General features: G+C 46.8%; 2 protein-coding genes across 3 annotated transcripts in view; one reads left to right on the forward strand and one right to left on the reverse strand.

Annotated features, from left to right (window-relative positions):
* Positions 1-7,414, forward strand: part of ABL1 (ABL proto-oncogene 1, non-receptor tyrosine kinase) — a 58,742-nt gene extending 51,328 nt beyond the window's left edge. For both annotated transcript variants that reach the window (XM_087914303.1, XM_087914304.1), the window contains exons 8-11: positions 865-1,017; positions 1,164-1,253; positions 2,405-2,566; positions 3,842-7,414. In XM_087914303.1, the coding sequence (XP_087770429.1) occupies positions 865-1,017; positions 1,164-1,253; positions 2,405-2,566; positions 3,842-5,454 (2,018 nt within the window). In that variant the 3' untranslated portion in view covers positions 5,455-7,414. The remainder of the gene's footprint in view (positions 1-864; positions 1,018-1,163; positions 1,254-2,404; positions 2,567-3,841) is intronic.
* A 6,820-nt stretch (positions 7,415-14,234) lies between these two features.
* QRFP (pyroglutamylated RFamide peptide) lies at positions 14,235-14,702 on the reverse strand. Its single transcript, XM_026712599.1, has one exon. The coding sequence runs from the start codon at positions 14,700-14,702 to the stop codon at positions 14,235-14,237; it is 468 nt and encodes a 155-aa protein (XP_026568384.1).
* Positions 14,703-18,298: the final 3,596 nt, after the last annotated feature.

The following is an 18,298-nucleotide window of genomic DNA, read 5'->3' on the forward strand; positions in this document are numbered from 1 at the left end:
TTCTGTTTTCTGGAGACCAATCTGGGAAGCTTCTCGAGAGCCGCTAATGTATGGGGAGAAGAGAATATTTTAGCTCAAGGTTAAACCCAACTAGGTAACATTATCAGTGCTGGGAAGGAGTGGGGTTTGTGGAGAAGAGGAGGTTGTTGACAGTGGGGTCCTTGGTGCTCTCTGAGTTTGTTTCTTTTCCTGCAGATGTTTTCATGACCCAACTAAGTAACATCATCAGTGCTAGAAGGGAGTGGAGTATGTGGAATGGAGGAGAAGGAGAAGGGGGAAAAAATGGATTATGGGGTCCTTAGTGCTCTCTGAGCTAGGTAGTTTTCTTGCAGACGTTTCATGACCCAACTAAGTAACATCTTTGGCGCTAGAAGGGCGTGAGGTTGGCTCTCTGCTTATATACTGTTCCTTGATTAGGTTGGTGGTTATTCCTAGCTTGTTTCTTTGTGTTGCTAATGTTGATGATGTTACCTACTTTGGTAATGAAATGTCTGCAAGAAAGCAACCAAACTCAGGGTACTCTACATAAACAGGGAGCAAACCCCACACTCACTAGCACTGATGATGTTACCCAGTTGGGTAATGAAACGTTTGCAAAGATACTACCAACCTCAGAGGGCACGAAGGAGCCCGCTGTCCTTGTCCACCTCTTCCTCCTCCTCCTCTGCACAAACCCCACTCCTTTCCAGCACTGATGATGTTACCTAGTCGGGTCATGAAACGTCTGCAAGTTACTAACGTCCCTGACTGCCGGCCTTATTAGGTGGACCAGCCAAGAAACCAGCTCTATGGGAAGTTAAAACTTGCCTTCATTGGGATGCGTCAAACTGCATGCAAACTGATTCCCCCTGTCCTCCCTCACAGCTTTTGGGGTCTTGCTTTGGGAAATTGCCACCTACGGCATGTCCCCCTACCCTGGGATCGACCTGTCGCAGGTGTACGAGCTTTTGGAGAAGGACTATCGCATGGAACGGCCAGAGGGCTGCCCGGAAAAAGTCTACGAGCTCATGAGAGAATGTGAGTTTGTGCCCTGCTGGTGCCTGGGTTGAGTTTCCTTTTCTTTTAAGGTTGGGGAAGCCACAGTGCACTTTTCGGCCTGGAGGGGACACCCCTTAAGGGAAGGGAAGGGGCACCAGTTCACCAGTTGCTCATCTTCCCTTTAGGCTGGCAGTGGGTCGCTTCAGACAGGCCGTCCTTTGCCGAAATCCACCAAGCCTTTGAGACGATGTTTCAGGAATCCAGCATTTCAGATGGTGGGTGCCTCCAGATTCTTTCTTTCTTTCTTTCTTTCTTTCTTTCTTTCTTTCTTTCTTTCTTTCTTTCTTTCTTTCTTTCTTTCTTTCTTTCTTTCTTTCTTTTGCTTGCTTGCTTGCTTTTGCTTTCTTTCTTTCTTTCTTTCTTTCTTTCTTTCTTTCTTTCTTTCTTTCTTTCTTTCTTTCTTTCTTTATTTCTTGCTTTTCTTCCTTCCTTCCTTCCTTCCTTCCTTCCTTCCTTCCTTCCTTCCTTCCTTCCTTCCTTTCCTTCCTTCCTTCCTTCTTTCTTTCTTTCTCTTTCTTTCTCCCTGCTTCCTTCCCACCTTCCTTCCTAACTTCCTCCTTCCCTCTCTCCCTTATAGTAGACTCCTTCCTTCCCTCCCTCCCTCCTTCCTTCTGAGTAGATTCCTTCCTTCCTTCCTTCCTTCCTTCCTTCCTTCCTTCCTTCCTTCCTTCCTTCCTAGTAGACCCCGTCCTTCCTTCCTTCCTTCCTTCCTTCCTTCCTTCCTTCCTTCCTTCCTTCCTTCCTTCCTTCCTTCCTTCCTTCCTTCCTAGTAGACCCGTCCTTCCTTCCTTCCTTCCTTCCTTCCTTCCTTCCTTCCTTCCTTCCTTCCTTCCTTCCTTCCTTCCTTCCTTCCTTCCTTCCTTCCTTCCTTCCTTCCTTCCTTCCCTCCCCTCTCTTTCTGTCTTTTTTTCAGCCGAGACAGCCAGCTCTCTCCCCTCCTTAAGGAGGGGAAAAAAAGCCACCACGGAGCAGAAGAGCTGCATGTGTGGGTGGAGATGCCACGACATTAATTGAGTGTTTATTCTGAGTGCAGAAAGGGCCAGAACAAGTATCCCAACATCTCCACTTATAAGCTAAACAAACCTGGGAAGAAATCCTCTATCTGAAATCCTCTCTCGGCTGCTAATATTTGGCTTTCTGGGTTGTCTTTCCGTCTTGAGAAAAATCACATTACAGGCCGCCCTGGCCTTACAGCCCTGACTGGGCCCACGATTTCCATGGTTAAACAAAACAGCCGTTCAGTGAATTTTCCCCGTTCCGTGCCACCGTTGTTAAATGAATCGCTGCAAGTTGGCAACAACAGTCATTAAGAGAATCCTGGTCTTTGCCCTGATTTTTCTCTTTGGTCTCTTCCTTTCCTTTCCAGAAGTGGAAAAGGAACTGGGGAAGAAAATGGTGAAAAGCACGGCCAACCCATTTTTGCAAGCTCCGGAGCTGCCCACGAAAACCAGGTCGTCTCGAAAAATGGCGGAATGGAAGGAAGTCGAGAGCTCAGAGGTGACGCCTGCCAAAATCCCAGCAGAAACTGGTAAGTTTAATTCTTCTTTACCATAACTGGGTACTATCGTAAGGGTGGGCAACCCACATAGTACCATGACAGCTGGGGGATTGTGGGAGTTGAAGTCCACACTTAAGAGTGTTGTATTAGGTGCAAGCGATCAGATCCACAGCTACAGGATTCAAGCTCACTACTTTAGTGTATTTTCCCTTTAATACAGGTAGGCCTTGACTTACAATCATTCATTTAATGACCAAAGTTACAACAATGCTGGAAAAAAAAAAGACTTAGGGCCATTAACAACGATTGCAATTATGGTCATGTGATAAAATTTCATATGTTTGGCAGCGGACTCGTATTTATGACGGTTGCAGTGTCCCAGGGGGTCATGTGGTCATCTTTTGCAACCTTCTGACCAGCTGTTGTGGTTAGCCGGCAGCAGGTGCGGACAGCTGTGGAGACTCAGATGAGGAGCCAGGACCATTGGGGGATGGGGGGTGGACTGCTGCCTTCAGAGATTGTGGGGGCTGGCAGCAGCGATGAGCCTGTGGTAAGTGCGTGTGCACGCAGGGCTGCTTGCAGGAAAGAGCAGCTGCAGCAGCACAGGTAACTCAGGAGTAAGGTAATGGCCCCTCCTTCAAGGAGATAAAAGCCAGCTGCGAATCGGATGTTCTTTGCAGGAAGCAAAGACGTTTTGAAACTCAGCCTCGTGGACATTACAGTATCTTAAGTTGGTATTTGAAGACTCTTCTGTTGTGAAATATTTCTTATCTTTGATTCTTGGCAGCCTCGCACACTTTTGGCGAGGCTCGTGCTTATCAAAGTTAATTAGTTTGCAGCAGCCTTTTAACGGGGGATTCGTAAGAATCATTAAAAGGTTTCTCTTCCCTTTGGTTCATGTTTGTTTTATTGGAAAAGGGTTTGGGTCAAAACACCAGCAAAGTTAATGGGGAAGCCAGATTCACTTAACAGCCGAGTCACTAACTTAGCAGCTGAAGTGATTCAGTTAAGCACCGTGGTGAGGAAGGTGACAAAATGCGAACTCACTTCGCAACTGTCTCGCTTTAGCGATGGAAGTTCTGGGCTCGATGGGGGTCATACATTGAGGACAACCTGTGCAGCAACCTTCCCAAGCTGCTTGAAATTCTCCCTGGGAATCGATAGATCAGGTTCCATGGAACTTAGAGAGGGTCAGTTCTGGATCTTTTGTGACTCCATCACGATTCAAGATTAATTCCCCATTTGATACCCCTTCCCTGTCTGTTTCACATCTCGTGTCAATATCTATCTTTTTTTTTTTGGCAGAATCTATGCAGCACGAGCCGGCTGTGTCCCCTGTACTGCCACGGAAGGAAAGGACTGCAGCCGAGGGGAGCTTAAACGAAGACGACCGTTTGATCCCCAAAGACAAAAAGACCAATCTTTTTAGTGCTCTGATCAAGAAGAAAAAGAAAACGGCGCCCACCCCTCCGAAGCGGAGTAGTTCGTTCCGGGAAGCGGAGGGCCACCTGGAGCATAAAGGAGGAGGAGGGGAGGACGAAACCAAAGAGAGCAACAATGGGGGTTTGCTCACACATCCTGCTGATTTAGAGGACCGTTCCAGGTTCCCCAACCCCAGCAACGAGGCCGCCGGAGTCGCCAACGGGACTGGGACTTCCGGTTTGTTGACGCCGAACGTTTGGAAAAAATCGGGGTCCTCAGCCAGTAATCGCCCGGGTCCTAATGAAGAGGACGGCGGTTCGATCTCCAGCAAGCGTTTCCTGCGTTCTTGCTCGGCCTCTTGCGTTCCCCACGGGGCCAGGGACACCGAGTGGAAGTCGGTCACCCTCCCTCGGAACCCTCAGTCTATGGGGCACCAGTTTGACTCGTCCACCTTCGGGGGCCACAAGAGCGAAAAGCCCGCCCTGCCTCGGAAGCGAGCCAGTGAGGCAAAGGCTGATCTGGTCAGCAGGGGGATGGTCACCTCAGGTCCTCGGCTGCTGAAGAAGAACGAGGAGATGCTGGAAGAGACTTCCAAAGAGACCGAGTGTACCGCGGGGTCCAGCCCGCCCACCCTCACCCCTAAACTCACCCAGAGGCAGCCTTTGCTTCCTTCTGCTTGTGGGGCTCCATCGGTGGAGCAGGCCCCAGGAGGCAAAGCCAGCCTGGGCATCTTTGCTGGCAAAGTCCTGGGCGAGGAGTCCCGTCTACGAAAGATGAAGCCAGCTCTAGAGAAGGACAAAGGGAAGCTCTCAAAGCTCAAACCTGCCCCGCCACCTCCAGTCTTGAACTTAGCCAAAAATAGCAAGGGGGGTCTCGGGCCCAGCCATGAAGGACCAGAAGGGCCCCTGGTCAAGAGCAAGCAGGCAGCAATGGCTGCGGAGCCCGTAAATACCGAGACTCTCAAATCCAGCGAGGGAAGCAAAAAGCCACTGATGACCTCCGTACCAAAGTCTCCCTCGTCCGCCAAATTGCTCTTCAGTTCCCCTTCTCCGTCGCCCCCCACCGTCTCGTCAGCTCTGGCGGCAGACCAACCTCTATCCACGGCCTTCATCCCCCTCATTTCCACCCGGGTGTCCCTGAGGAAGACCCGCCAACCTCCCGAGAAGATAGCGAGCGGCACCGTCACCAAAGGGACCGTCCTGGAGAGCTCTGATACCCTGCGGACCGCCATCAACAAGAACTCGGAGCAGATGGTCAGCCACAGCGCCGTCCTGGAAGCGGGCAAGAACCTGTACACCTTCTGCGTCAGCTACGTGGACTCGATCCAGCAGATGCGGAATAAGTTTGCTTTCCGAGAGGCCATCAATAAACTGGAGAACAGCCTCCGAGAGCTTCAAATCTGCCCTGCCACGGTTGGTGGAGGTCCAGCCGCCACCCCAGATTTTAGCAAGTTGCTCGGCTCAGTCAAAGAAATCAGCGACATTGTCCAGAGGTAGCAGAAGAGGGGAGATAACCGGTGACCCACGTTAGATGGCGCCGACCCAATATATTTTGGTTTCTGGGACAGAACAATGGACCTCACACCTCAGAGAGACAACACACAGACTTAGCCATGTGGACTGTATCTTAGTTGTCCTCTGGGGCTATCCAAGACTCTCAACTTTGAGCCTTCCAGGTGTTGCGTTGCTTGGATTGCTCTCACCCTCAGGATATGCTCGTCCATCACTCCTCACAACCATCTTTTGAAATAAGAACCTCTCCCTCTATACCTACCTGCCCCCTGCCCGCCAAATCCATCTTCCTCATCTGGAATTTCCCTCGGTTTGCTTCTCAACTCGGGGACATCCAAATCTTGTGAAGCTTAACTCACCTTAACGTTGCATCATTTGGGATGTTCCAGTTAAGGCTTTGCTTGCTTTCAGTGTGAGCTTGGTGTTGAAAGGGTCACTTTTTCTAGACCAAATTGACTGCAGGGATCTCTCTCGGTGGCTTCCCTTAGCCCTCTTTGCACATTGTCAGGTTCGCGAAAGACCAGGTTCGCGCGGGAAGGTTCAGTTAAGCTACTCCATTGCTAAAAGCCTGTGCACAGGAATCTTCTCAGCACTTGCTAGGAGTTAGATAAGGGTCAACGGAATTCAAGGGAGGTTGGACTTAGTACATGGGGATTCTAGGCTGATGCCTCTTTTCACTCCACCCCCCCGGTTCTGCCACTCCTTCTACACACACGGATGCATCGTCACACCCCATTTTCTCTCTTAGCCTTTCTGTCTCCCTCCTGCGCACTGCGGTCTTAGGTGTGAAATAAGGTAGGGGTCTTATGAAGACCAACTGAAGCAACCTCTCTCCTTGACACCCCCCACCCCCCCCCCCCCTTGGATAAAGGAATGACTACATAAACAATTTCAATCTCTTCCCTCACTCCCCTCTCTTTCAAGAAGTGGTCTCGGTTGCTTTGGGAGTGAGCAGAGGCAATTCAAAGCTTCCACCCAAAGTCAATCTCGTACCAATTAGGGCCCTCGGGGATTTGCACATCTCTTCTTTTTTCATTCTTGTCTTTTCTTTTTTCTAAAAAATTTTTATTTTAGAAAGGAGGTCGCCCAGTGTCCCTCTGCCTGAGTCCAGGCACATCCAGGAGCTCACCCGCTGCTTCTCTTGCAAGATTCACTCCATTGGCCCAACGGGGAACCTTTCTTCATTCCTGACATCCTTTCGCCCCTCCCCGTGTGGCGAAACCGTACAAATGTGGGAGCAGGGAAACGTTGGGGAGGTTGGAGGGGCAGCTTTGCCACGGGAAACCAATTTGGGGCCTTCGATTCGCTGCCTCCCTTACGCCGAGCATCTCCGCCTGAAAACCTTTCTAATTATTATTTCCCCACCGCAAACAAACCTCTAACTTATACCCGGTAGCAAACGTAGATGCAGGCCTTTGCTGGCTTTACTCTGCCCTTGTGTGTCGTGCCCAGCCTAACCAGGGGAGGGGAGAGAATGAAACTGTGATTTTAAGCTTTGAAAGGATGGAGGGGGGAGGGGGAGAGCCCCCCCCCCCAATTCAGAGAAAGTTGGATATTTCCAGAGGGTACCTAGACTTTTGTGAATAATCTCTCGTTGTAATATAGACTTATGTTCATATCTCAGTATTAATGCCTTTTGCAGACCCCTAGCCCTGCCTTCCCGTGTGTAAAAAACAGCTGCAGCTTTTTAATTCTTGACCTCTATAATACTCAACAGGGGAGGGGGGGTTATTTCCCGTTCCCCCCGCCCTCTTCTTCATCTCTAGCTTATTGTTTGTCCAATCCAGGACGCTTTTAGAGATATTTTCACCCCTTTTCCTTCTCCGCCGCCGCCACGACCACTTTTAAGTGTGTTCTTTTGAAGGATTCCAGATGGTTCTTTCTTAGTCTTTGTTTTGTTTGTGCGTGTTTTTTTTAAAAAATAAATTGACGTCTAAGAAAAAAAGAAGAGAGAGAGAGACGGCTGACTTTAGCCCGGCTGACTTTCTCGCACGGCTCCACAGCCCGGCCGTTGGTCAAGGGGGAAGCGAATGGATGAGAATTTAAACACTTGTGGAAGCAGGTCGGCAGAGGGGGCGGGAGCCATCTACAAGCCCTGTTGGGAATAAAACCAAACCCAGATTGACAAGCCATAGTTCCCGGGTCTGTAAGACTGCGGTATGGATGGGAGGTTGTACGGTTAGCCTGTGAGCCTAACGAAGAGGCCAAAGGACCATAAACTCTTCGGTGCCCAGTTGAGGGAACTGGCTGTGTCTCAAGTCTAATGAAGAGAAGGGGAGGACAAGATGGGAGGGAGGGGGTGCATTCTTTCTCCTCCTCCCTCTCCCTTCTTTCCTTCCTTTTCCTTCTCTTTCCTTCTTCTCTCCTTTCTCCTCTCCCCTCCTCCCCTCCCCCTATCCTGCCTTATCTCCTCTTTCTTTTCTCTCTCTTTCTCTTTCTCCTCCTCCTCCTCCCCTATCTTATCCTTAATTCTCCTCTTTTCTTTTCTCTTCTCTTCTTTTCTCTTCTCTCCTCCCCTATCTTATCCTTAATTCTCCTCTTTTCCCTTCTTTTCTCTCCTTCCTCCTTCCCTCCTTCTTCCTTTCATGGTCCTTTCTAATAGAACAGGCGGGACTGAATCCTAACTTGCCCACCCTCTCGAAATCGGCATTTCCCGCCCGCTCGTTTCCCCCATGTGCCAGCATAAACCCCCAAACCCCTGAAATATTTCCCACCTCCAGAGGCTCCGAGAGGGATGCTCTTATTAAGGCAAGCACCAATCTCAGATGGCGCGTTGCGCTTTTCACTATTTGGCCCATCGATTAAGAAACTCACGGCTTGCAGGCAAAGTCTGCTTTCTTCCTGGCTCAAAGCGAGGGGCTCCGATTTCATTTTCTCTCTTCCCCTCCCAAGCCCCAAGGAGTCTTAATTAAACCAGGGCTCCATGAATCTTGGCAACATCTTTGTTTATTGCGCCGCTCTGGCCACGGCTAAAAGAAGTCAGCTGGAGATTTGAAGCTGGCCAATTAGCCCGTTTCTTGGCGAACCCCGAATCCAGTTTTGCAAACGCCTGTTGGTCGCAGCTCGATAGAAAATTGACAGGGCGAATATTTATGAAGGCTCTGAACAGAGGAGGGGGGTGGGGGGGTGGGGGAGAAGAAAGCAGGTAAAAAAAGGCCCAGAAAAGTCAATAAAGCTTCCAGCAGCTTTGCCATTCCAGCTGACTTGGGGCAGAGGGAATTGTTTGAAGTTAGGCAAGAGAGGGAAACTTTATTGTTTGGGAAAATAAATTACTACCACTAGTACTACTACTCCTTCTCCTCCTCCTTCCTTCTCTTCCTCCTCTTTTTCCCCTCAACCCTCCCTCTGCTCCTCCTTTCTTCTCTCTCCTCTCCTCCTTCCTCCTCCTTTCTTCTTCCTCTCCTCCTTCCGCCCTCCTTTCTCCTTTTCCTCCTCCTTCCCCTCCACTTTCTCCTCCCTTTTCTCTCCTTCCTCCCCTTCTTCCCCTTCCCCTCCTCCTCCTCTTCCTCCCCTTTTCCTGGGAGATCCTAATAGAATAGGTGGGACCGGATTCCCGACTGACCCATCCTTAAATCAACATTTAGATCAAATTACCGCCCCCATGGCTCAGATTTTCTAAACCTTACAAGTGGGTGGCCACTTTTGACATTTCCTGGGACCCTCTTGTGAATACAGACTTCAGTGAACAAACCTTGTTTCCTGTCCCCCGTGCTGAAACGATGGCCGAATTTTGGACATCCTGGGCAATCACAGTTATCCCATCGCCTTGTCTAATAAGCTGGTTCTAATTCATTCACGAAACCAAACCGATACCCCTAGCAAAAAAGAAATACCTTTTTGGGGTTCGCATTCTCAGTGCAGGAAGCCAGCATCAGGCCTGTAACTTAACACAGGCGATGCGTTTGCGTGCCATGCTAACCATGTTAAATGGTAGCTTGTGCGTTGTGCAAATCCAGCCTTCTTGTTTAGATTATCGACTGGCTTCTTGTGCCACCTGGAAGATGGGTTAATCCAAGAATCGGTTTAATGGTGAGGCTTTCTTTCCTCTTCTGTCTTTTTATCCCTCTCTTAACTATTTTTCTTTTTAATTAAAATAATGTTAGGGAACCAAATAGAGAGTCGCTCATGCCTGGCCTCTATCACTCCCAGCGGACTTCTAAGGAGAGAAATGAAGGGGAGTCCAAATAACGTTGATTTGCCCCCCGCACACCCAAAAAAACCACACAAAAATAGCACTGAATTTGCAAACCCCACTGCCTTTCCCAGCTCAAGCCTGGCGTTTGCAAATTCAATTACGGGCAAACATGCCTTATTTTGAAAGTTCTTAAACAAAGTTTTTTTTTTTTTTCATTATCCCTTTGTTGATGCATCTGTGGGTTTACCTGCCTGTGTCCCTCACTTTTTGTTTGTTATTTATCGGATGTTTATCTCGCCTTTATAACTATAGGGTAATTCAAAGCAGTGAAAATACCTAATATTTCTTCCTCCTCCTATTTTCCCCACAGCAACAACTCTGTGAGGTGGGTTGGGCTGAGAGAGAGAGGGACTGGCCCAAAGTCACACCCAGGTGACTTTCACACCTAAGGCAGGACTAGAACTCACCATCTCCTGGTAATTGGCCCAAAGTCACCCAGCCAGAGTTCATGGGCTAGATTTCAGGACTAGAACTCACCATCTCCTGGTGATTGACCCAAAGTCACCCAGGTGGCTTTCACACCTAAGGCAGGACTAGAACTCACCATCTCCTGGTGTTTGGCCCAAAGTCGCCCAGGTGGCTTTCATGCCTAAGGCAGGACTAGAACTCACCATCTCCTGGTGATTGACCCAAAGTCACCCAGGTGGCTTTCACACCTAAGGCAGGACTAGAACTCACCATCTCCTGGTGTTTGGCCCAAAGTCGCCCAGGTGGCTTTCATGCCTAAGGCAGGACTAGAACTCACCGTCTCCTGTTGTTTGGCCCAAAGTCACCCAGGTGGCTTTCATACCTAAGGCAGGACTAGAACTCACCATCTCCTGGTGATTGGCCCAAAGTCACCCAGTTGGGTTTCACATCTTCTCTGCAAAAACTTTAAGCCTTTTCATCTCTCCATTATTAGTTGCCTAAGTTGGGACAGGGGTTCAAATCTAGCCAAATCTAGCCCCAACTGCGTGCTTAAAGTCAGGCACAGTGTGACAGCCCTACATTACTGGGCCGGGAGACAACATAAAAATTGCTCATCGGTTCTCTCTCCGACAAAAGCTTTAATAATAACGCTTCAGGAAAGTGTGCTTTATGTAATGAAATCGTAGAACCCTTTGCAATCTTTAGATCTGCTGAATTTACAAAAGCTGGAGCTGTATTAGCTTCTTTGGACAAAACAGGTGGGTGACTGATGGTATCCTTTGCAGAATTTAACCCAGTTTGGGGCAGCAAATGATCAAATTTCTAATCACTCCATTTCTGCCTCTGTCTTCTTAGTCAACAGTCCTTTTCTTCACCACGTTTGTCTTCTGCTCTTTCTCCAGAGGCATTTTAAGCGATTAGCTTTCAGCCACTTTATTTCCGACACTGCAAAATCTATAAATGGGCTGCAAAAAAAAAAAAAAAAAAATTCTAAAGAGAGGGAAAGATCAGATTTAAACCTGTGCTCGGATGCTCGTTTCTGTGGTCTGGAGGAAGGATGGGCTGACCCTTAAAAAAAGAACAAAATTTTTAAAAAATCAGAGGTTATCAAAGTGGAAGAGCTGTGACGTGTCTATTGTAGGCACTCCATCACAGGAGGTTTCCAAAAACAGACTGGAGAACGTTTTGCACGATGAAGTTAAAATAAATGCAGGTTTTTAAGAATCGTTTTAGGAGCACCAGCCTAAGAATTTGGAATAAATATAAAATAAGGCTCACTCTCCTAGATTATCTCAACCTAGATTATCTAAGTTGACTAGGGGGCCTGGGGGTTAAATCGTAGGGTGAATGGTTGGAGGAACTGGTTATGTCCAGCCTAATGAAAGAAAGGATTGTGGGGGACAATGATAGAGTCTTCCAATATTTGAGGGGCTCCTACAAAGATGAGGGGGGGTCAAGCTGTTTCCCAAAGCACCTGAAGGCAGAAGCAACAGATAGAAACTAATGCAGGAGAGATTAATGAGACTAATGAGGAGATTTAATGGCAGGGGAGGACAATTAGTCAGTGGAATGGCTTGCTTCCAGAAATTATGTGGGCACTCCACCCCAAAAACAGATTGAACAACTCTGGAATGGTAATAGGGTTTCCTGCTTGAGCAGTGGGTTGGACTAGAAGACCTCCGAGGTTCCCTTCCATGTTTTTATATTCTAAGAGAACGAAGCCGGGGAGGGACAACATTGCAACTGGAGCGAAAATAGAGAGCGGAGAGCTCTAGTCCATTAAAAGCAACACGTTGATGGACAGCTGGTGGACTCCAGCAATATAGACTCCAAAAAGCACTAGGCAGTCTTGACAAGCAGAGACAGGAATGGGCAGCGCTGCCCCCTCGCTTGACATCGCCCGCAGAGAAGCCTTGAAAGAACAGCAGTTGCTTTGCAAGGCTAACACCGGTTACTCGCATCCAGAATAATGCTGGAAAAGTGCATCCTACCATTTCCCTCGTCCATTAATGCCGACGTCCCTTCGGCCCCAGCTTAAGTTTGACAGTCGTGACATCAAGAGTATAATTTCATTTCTTTGTGGAGGGCGGGAGGCTCAAAAGGCTCCCCAGCTGGGAGACTTCGCCTCTGACAATTCCTCCTTCGACACGAGCCAGAAAAATAATATGAATTTAATAAAAAAAAAAAAAAAGAGAACCTTCTTCATCTTTTGTGGCACAGAGAAGCCTCTAGGTCTGGAAATATATGCATGAATTTGCTTCTCCGGATCATGATCGTATCCTGCTTTTATTTCTCTCACTTTTGGAGTATAGCAAAAAGATTAAACGATAGAGAGAGAGAGAGAGGTAGGTAGGTAGGTAGGTAGATAGATAAATATAGATAGATAGATGTAGGTAGGTAGGTAGATAAAGATAGATAGATAGATAAAGATAGATAGATAGATAAAGATAGATAGATAGATAGATAGATAGATAGATAGATAGATAGATAGATAGATAGATAGATGTAGGTAGGTAGATAGATGTAGGTAGGTAGGTAGATAAAGATAGATAGATAGATAGATAGATAGATAGATAGATAGATAGATAGATAGATAGATAGATGTAGGTAGGTAGGTAGATAAAGATAGATAGATAGATAGATAGATAGATAGATAGATAGATAGATAGATAGATAGATAGATGATAGGTAGGTAGGTAGATATCAATAGAGATAGATAGATAGATAGATAGATAGATAGATAGATAGATAGATGTATGTAGGTAGGTAGATAGATGTAGGTAGGTAGGTAGATAAAGATAGATAGATAGATAGATAGATAGATAGATAGATAGATAGATAGATGAGAGAGAGAGAGAGAAATGTGCAGAGAGTTCTGAGAGCTGGGTCTTGCAAGCATGAGGAAAGGTTGGGAAGGAGGAAATTAATTTGAATTATCTCGGAATTAATTAATTGGATTCACGCGGAATGCTAAATGACCAGCCTGGTATTTCTAGGACTGACCTAAGAATCAAAACATGAGGGTTCTTGGCTGCTCTCCCTTTGGAGAACGTTGCAAAAACCGTTCAATAAATTTTGCCTCCGAGAGTGCCTATATTAGAAAAACACACACCCAACACATGTTCACCAGGGCAAAGAATGCAGAAAGAAAGGTTTATTTTATAGGAAGATGCTTGGCTAAGCAACCTGCTGTTTAAAAAAAAAAAAAAAAAGCAAGCTGGCCAAAATGAAAAGTAGAAACAGAGCTGAGGTTGTGTGTCCAAAAAATGGGAAAGAATACAGAATGGTGTGTGTGTGTGTGTGTGTGTGTGTGTGTGTGTGTGTGTGTGTGTATTTTTTCCCACATCGTTATAGTTGTGCTTTTAAAGTTGTAGCAACGTTTCGGCAGAATCTCATCTGCCGTCATCAGGCACAGTGAAGGATTCAGGGCAAACATTTTTCCCTCTGTCTTCCAGATGTGGAAGATTGCAACTCCCGGTGGGACTGTTGAAGGTGGCATTTTATTGCACACCTGGAAGATCTGGAGTTGCTCTGGGGGTTGTGGATCTGAAGAGGTGAAGGTGACAGATGCTCCCACCAAGTAGCACCTGGCAAGCCAAAAAGTCCCCCTTGGATGGTCCAAATGACCTTGGACCTCTCGAAGGAATAGGAGAAAAATGGATGGTTGGCAGTCAGCCTGGATCGATCTCATGCTCTTCTGAATAACAGAATACCAGAGTTGGAAGGGGTCTTGGAGGCCCTCTAGTCCAACCCCCCCTGCTCAAGCAGGAGGCTCTATAACATTTCAGATGGACAAATGGTTGTCCGTCTCTTCTTGAAGACCCCAAGTGTTGGCGTATCCACAGCTTCTGAAGGCAAGTCTTTCCACTGATTAATTGTGCTCACTGTCACAAAATTTCTCCTTAGTTCTAGGTTGGATCTCTTTCTGATTACTTTCCACTTCTTGTCCTGCCTTTAGGGGCTTTGGAGACCACCACCACCACCCCGTCTTCTTGGTGACACCCCTGTAGATATGAAGCCAACTCCATTTTGGAGAGGGGAGGTTAAGAAAGAGAAAGGACCAACTGGCAAACTTTCAGATCCCTGGAGATTGCAGAGAGGTTGCGAAATGGGACGATGGGTTTAGGAGCACAGCAAGCATTGCCAATGGATCGTGTCAGGATCACATCAAATGGTGGACCCCACCCCCAGAAAAGCTCCCTTTGGCCCAAAAGGCTTCTCCTTTTCGCCTCCCAAACCAGATGCTAAAGACGGTTTTCTTCCTCTTGTAGTCGCCATTCCGTTCTCCTGCGAGGGTCTCCGGCCTGCCGGCCCCCTTCTCACCGCCTTCCTCCAGCAGATCCGCGATGGCCTTGGGCTCCTCGTCCGCGTCCTGCCTCCCAAAGCGGAACTGGATCCCCGCTTTCTCTTTCCCGAAGCTCTGAAGCTCTTTGGCGATGCTGAAAAGGGGGTTCAGGCCGACGGTCGAACGCCGCCACTCCGCATGTCCGGCTTCCCCAAAGCCAGGTTCATCTGGGATAACTTGGAATTCTTCTTCTCCGGGGTGTTTCGGGGCTCGGAGGCCATGGGCAAGGAAAGAGGTCCCAACACTCAGCAGCAGGAGGCAGGAGATGTGGTTGGGGAACTTCATCTGTCGGACAAATAAATGCTTGTCAGATCTCCCGGCCGGTGGAAGGGAAGGAGGTGGAGGGGTAGGAGGAAGAGGAGGAGAAGGAGGACTGTGGGGTCCTTGGTGCTCTCTGAGCTTTGTGGTTTTCTTAAAGACATTTTCATTACCCAACTAGGTAACATCATCAGGGCTAGGGAGAGAGGGGTGTGTGGAGGAGGAGGAGGAGGGGAGGATTTGGGGGGGCCCTTGGTGCTCTCTGAACTCACTCGCGCTTTTTTTTTTTAAACAGCGAGGTAAACATTAGCCCAACAATCCAGAAGTAAACAATACCCAGATGGAGGAATTGCCACCTCAAATAAGGTGACAGTAAATAACAATCCAATCAAGGACCCACTGAGAAGATTTCTACCATCCTTGTCAGGGCAAGGCACTTGTATACGAAAAGAGAGCAAACTGCACTCCTAGCACTGATGATGTTACCTAGTTGGGTAATGAAACGTCTTTAAGAAAACCACAAAGCTCAGAGAGCACCAAGGACCCCACAGTCCTCCTCCTCCTCTTCCTCCTGCCCCTCCACCTCCTTCCCTTCTAGATCAGATTTCCTGATCTGATTTGATCCACCTTGGGGGTTGGGGTGGAGTGAATGGGTTGACCCTCTTCCCCCAAATTCTGCTTCCTCTAAGCAATGCTTGCATTGTTCTGGAAGCCTTTTTTGTTTCAAAGCACCGGCTGAAAAACGTCCCTTTTCCCGAGTCCCACTGATACCCTATTTTTTTGCGTTGGGTTAGTGAAATCAGGCAAGGCATCACAGGCTTTTCCCCTCCCCACATTTCTGAAAGGTATTTCTTGCTAGTGACGGCTGTTCCTCCTTCCCTTTTCTTGAAGCACATTGTGGTAATCAGAAAGAGCCAGAAGCTTGGCTTTCTTTCTTTTTTTTTTAAAAAAGAGACCCCAGTCTCAGATGAAAAGGGGAGCTTAATGGATTATATGTGCCAATACTCAGATTCTAGAGATGTGGGAAGACAACAGAAGAAAGTTTCTGAAGAAATCTTTTTTTTTCCTGAAAGAAACTTTCTTTGGTTAAAAAAAAAAAAAGAAAGAAAGAAAAAGAAAGAAAGAAAGAAAGAAAGAAAGAAAGAAAGAAAGAAAGAAAGAAAAAGAAAGAAAGCTAAAAAGTGACAAACGGTGAAAGCAAAACACAGGCAATCTTACTGATGGAGACTGGAATTCTCTCTCTTTGTCTCTCTGTCTCTGTTTCTTTCTCTCTGTCTCTTTCTCTCTATCTCTCTATCTCTCTTTCTCTCTGTCTGTCTCTTTCTCTCTGTCTCTCTCTCTCTCTCTCTCTGTCTCTCTCTCTGTCTCTCTCTCTCTCTGTGTCTCCTGCCTGTCCAAATTAAGCTGTCCAAATACGACGATTCATTTGGGAGGTTTTGTGTTTGTATGTGCGTTGTTGTTGTTTTTCTTTTTCAAGCCAGTTTGTTTTCGGTTACAAGACCCTCCGCGGAAGCCGAACGAGCCAAGACTGAGGCCTATGTAAACCGTCTTGGAGTTTGGAGCTAATAAAAAGGATCCTCCAGAATTTTAATCAAGGTTGCAATCTAGACAACGGCTCTGGGAAGGCAGACGGGGAAATATTCTCAAGCTGCGAGAACAGAGAATGTAATTAACATCCCAAGAGAAAAACCTTAGGAAGCCTGGAGGTTTCTTCTTCTTCTTCTTCTTCTTCATCATCAAAGCGGCAGCCTTGCTATTGAAGGATAAAAGCAACAGCTCCTTCAATTTAACTTTGGATGACTTTGAAGATTCTTTTTTTCTTTTCCCATTTCCTGGACCGCAGAACAGAAACTGTGTATGCATGTGTTGTTTTGGGATGCTCTTAAAACAAAGATTATGTTTCTGTAGGCTGGATCTTGGGTTCCAGCACCATGGATAGTTCCTGGGAAACAGAACCCTTGTCACTAGATTTTAGGTACATCAAGCCAATCTTGGCTGATCTCAACAAGCTTAGCAAGATAAGGCATATTTAGCATTGGATGAGAGGCCACAAAGAGATCCCAGGGCTACAAGCTAGACTGGGAAGTTGAAAAAAAAAGTACACATTCCACCACAAGACAACTGCTTCCATAGCGTGGTCACTCCTCAACCTTCAACTACTGTTTGAAGTTCAAACAACACTGGGAAAAAAGGTGACTTACAATGGGTCTTCACACTTACTATCAGTGCCACAGACACATGAACACGATTAGGGTGCCTCCCTCCAGATGTGGGTGCTTCATCACTGGAGGTCTTCAAGAAAAGATTCGACAACCACTTTAAGTTTCAAAAAAACGTGATTTGAATGTAGTGAATTTTTCTGTCCTGTTTCTCACCCACGCTCAAGGCAAAATAAATAATCTGTTCTGCCGTAATGCTCCCCAAAACACGATAAACATGGCGTCTCCTTGATTGAACCAAACCTTCAGCATGATCTTCATCAGTTTGTGATGCTGCCTCGTGCTATTTTTATACAAATTATCTTTTTTGGGGGGGGGGTGTTGTTGTTGCAAAGAATGAGATGTTCAGAAATGCTTTGATTTACCTGAAAGCGTTGCAGGAAGGAAATGATGCTAGTTTGAAGCCGGTTTCCAGTTGCTGGCATTTGCCTTTTGTTCAGTTAATAGGCTGTGTGGGATGGATGCAATCCCATCTACACGTGTGTGCTTTTGTAAGGTTGCAGAGCTGTGAGGGTGTGAGCAATCCCTGACTTGATTTGATTGCCTATTTGTACCCTATGACTAACATTAAGTGTTGTACCTTATGATTCTTGACGAATATATACGTTTTCTTTTTATGTACACTGAGAGCACATGCATCAAAGGCAAATTCCTTGTGTATCCAATCACACTTGGTCAATAAAGAATTCATTCATTCATTCATGAAGGCAAGGGCAATTTTGTGTGGGTTTACAGTGTTGCTAGCTTTTGGAAGTGGCACATCTGCAGATGGTCAGGTGTGAAGCTCTCCTTCTCAGTTGCATTGAATGATTGAATAGAATAATTTTATTTGGCCAAGTATGATTAGACACACAAAGAATTTGTCTCCAGTGCAGAAGCTCTCAGTGTACTTGCAAAACAACACAGTAAAAATAACCACAATAATGATACCAATAAGAGAAGGTAGTAGAGAAAATACTTTGAGGAGCTAACTAAAGATTCAAGTGATTGTTTGAAAGGGGGGAACTCTGGTTAGAAAGTAAGGAATCCTTGGTGCTCTCTGAGCTTGGTTGTTTTCTTGTAGGCATTTCATGACCCAACTAGATAACATCATCAGTGCTAGACGTTACGTAGAGTTGACAGTTTGGGCAAGGAAAAGTGTGCAAGGAAACAGTCAAGCTCAGCGAGCATCAAGGACCCCCCATTTCAAACCTGAGCTACAAATATTCTCAAACTACAATAAGGTTAGAAAGTATTGGATGGATGGAACAATGGATGGATGGAGAAACGGAAGGATGGAGCGAGGGAGGGATAGAATGGAATGGAGTATAGATTAAAGATGGTTGAATTACTTACATTTTTGTTTCCTCTGGATTCTAAGACCTTCTCCGATGGTTTGGCAGATGGGGTCTGAATATCCCCGCT

The sequence above is a fragment of the Pseudonaja textilis genome, chromosome 17 (assembly GCF_049901715.1).
Source record: "Pseudonaja textilis isolate UNSWEBS1 chromosome 17, rPseTex1.2, whole genome shotgun sequence".
NCBI classification, from domain to species: domain Eukaryota; kingdom Metazoa; phylum Chordata; class Lepidosauria; order Squamata; family Elapidae; genus Pseudonaja; species Pseudonaja textilis.

Excerpts from the sequence above, each read along its gene's own strand:
- QRFP (XM_026712599.1), bottom strand. The coding sequence starts at position 14,702 with ATGAAGTTCCCCAACCACATCTCCTGCCTCCTGCTGCTGAGTGTTGGG.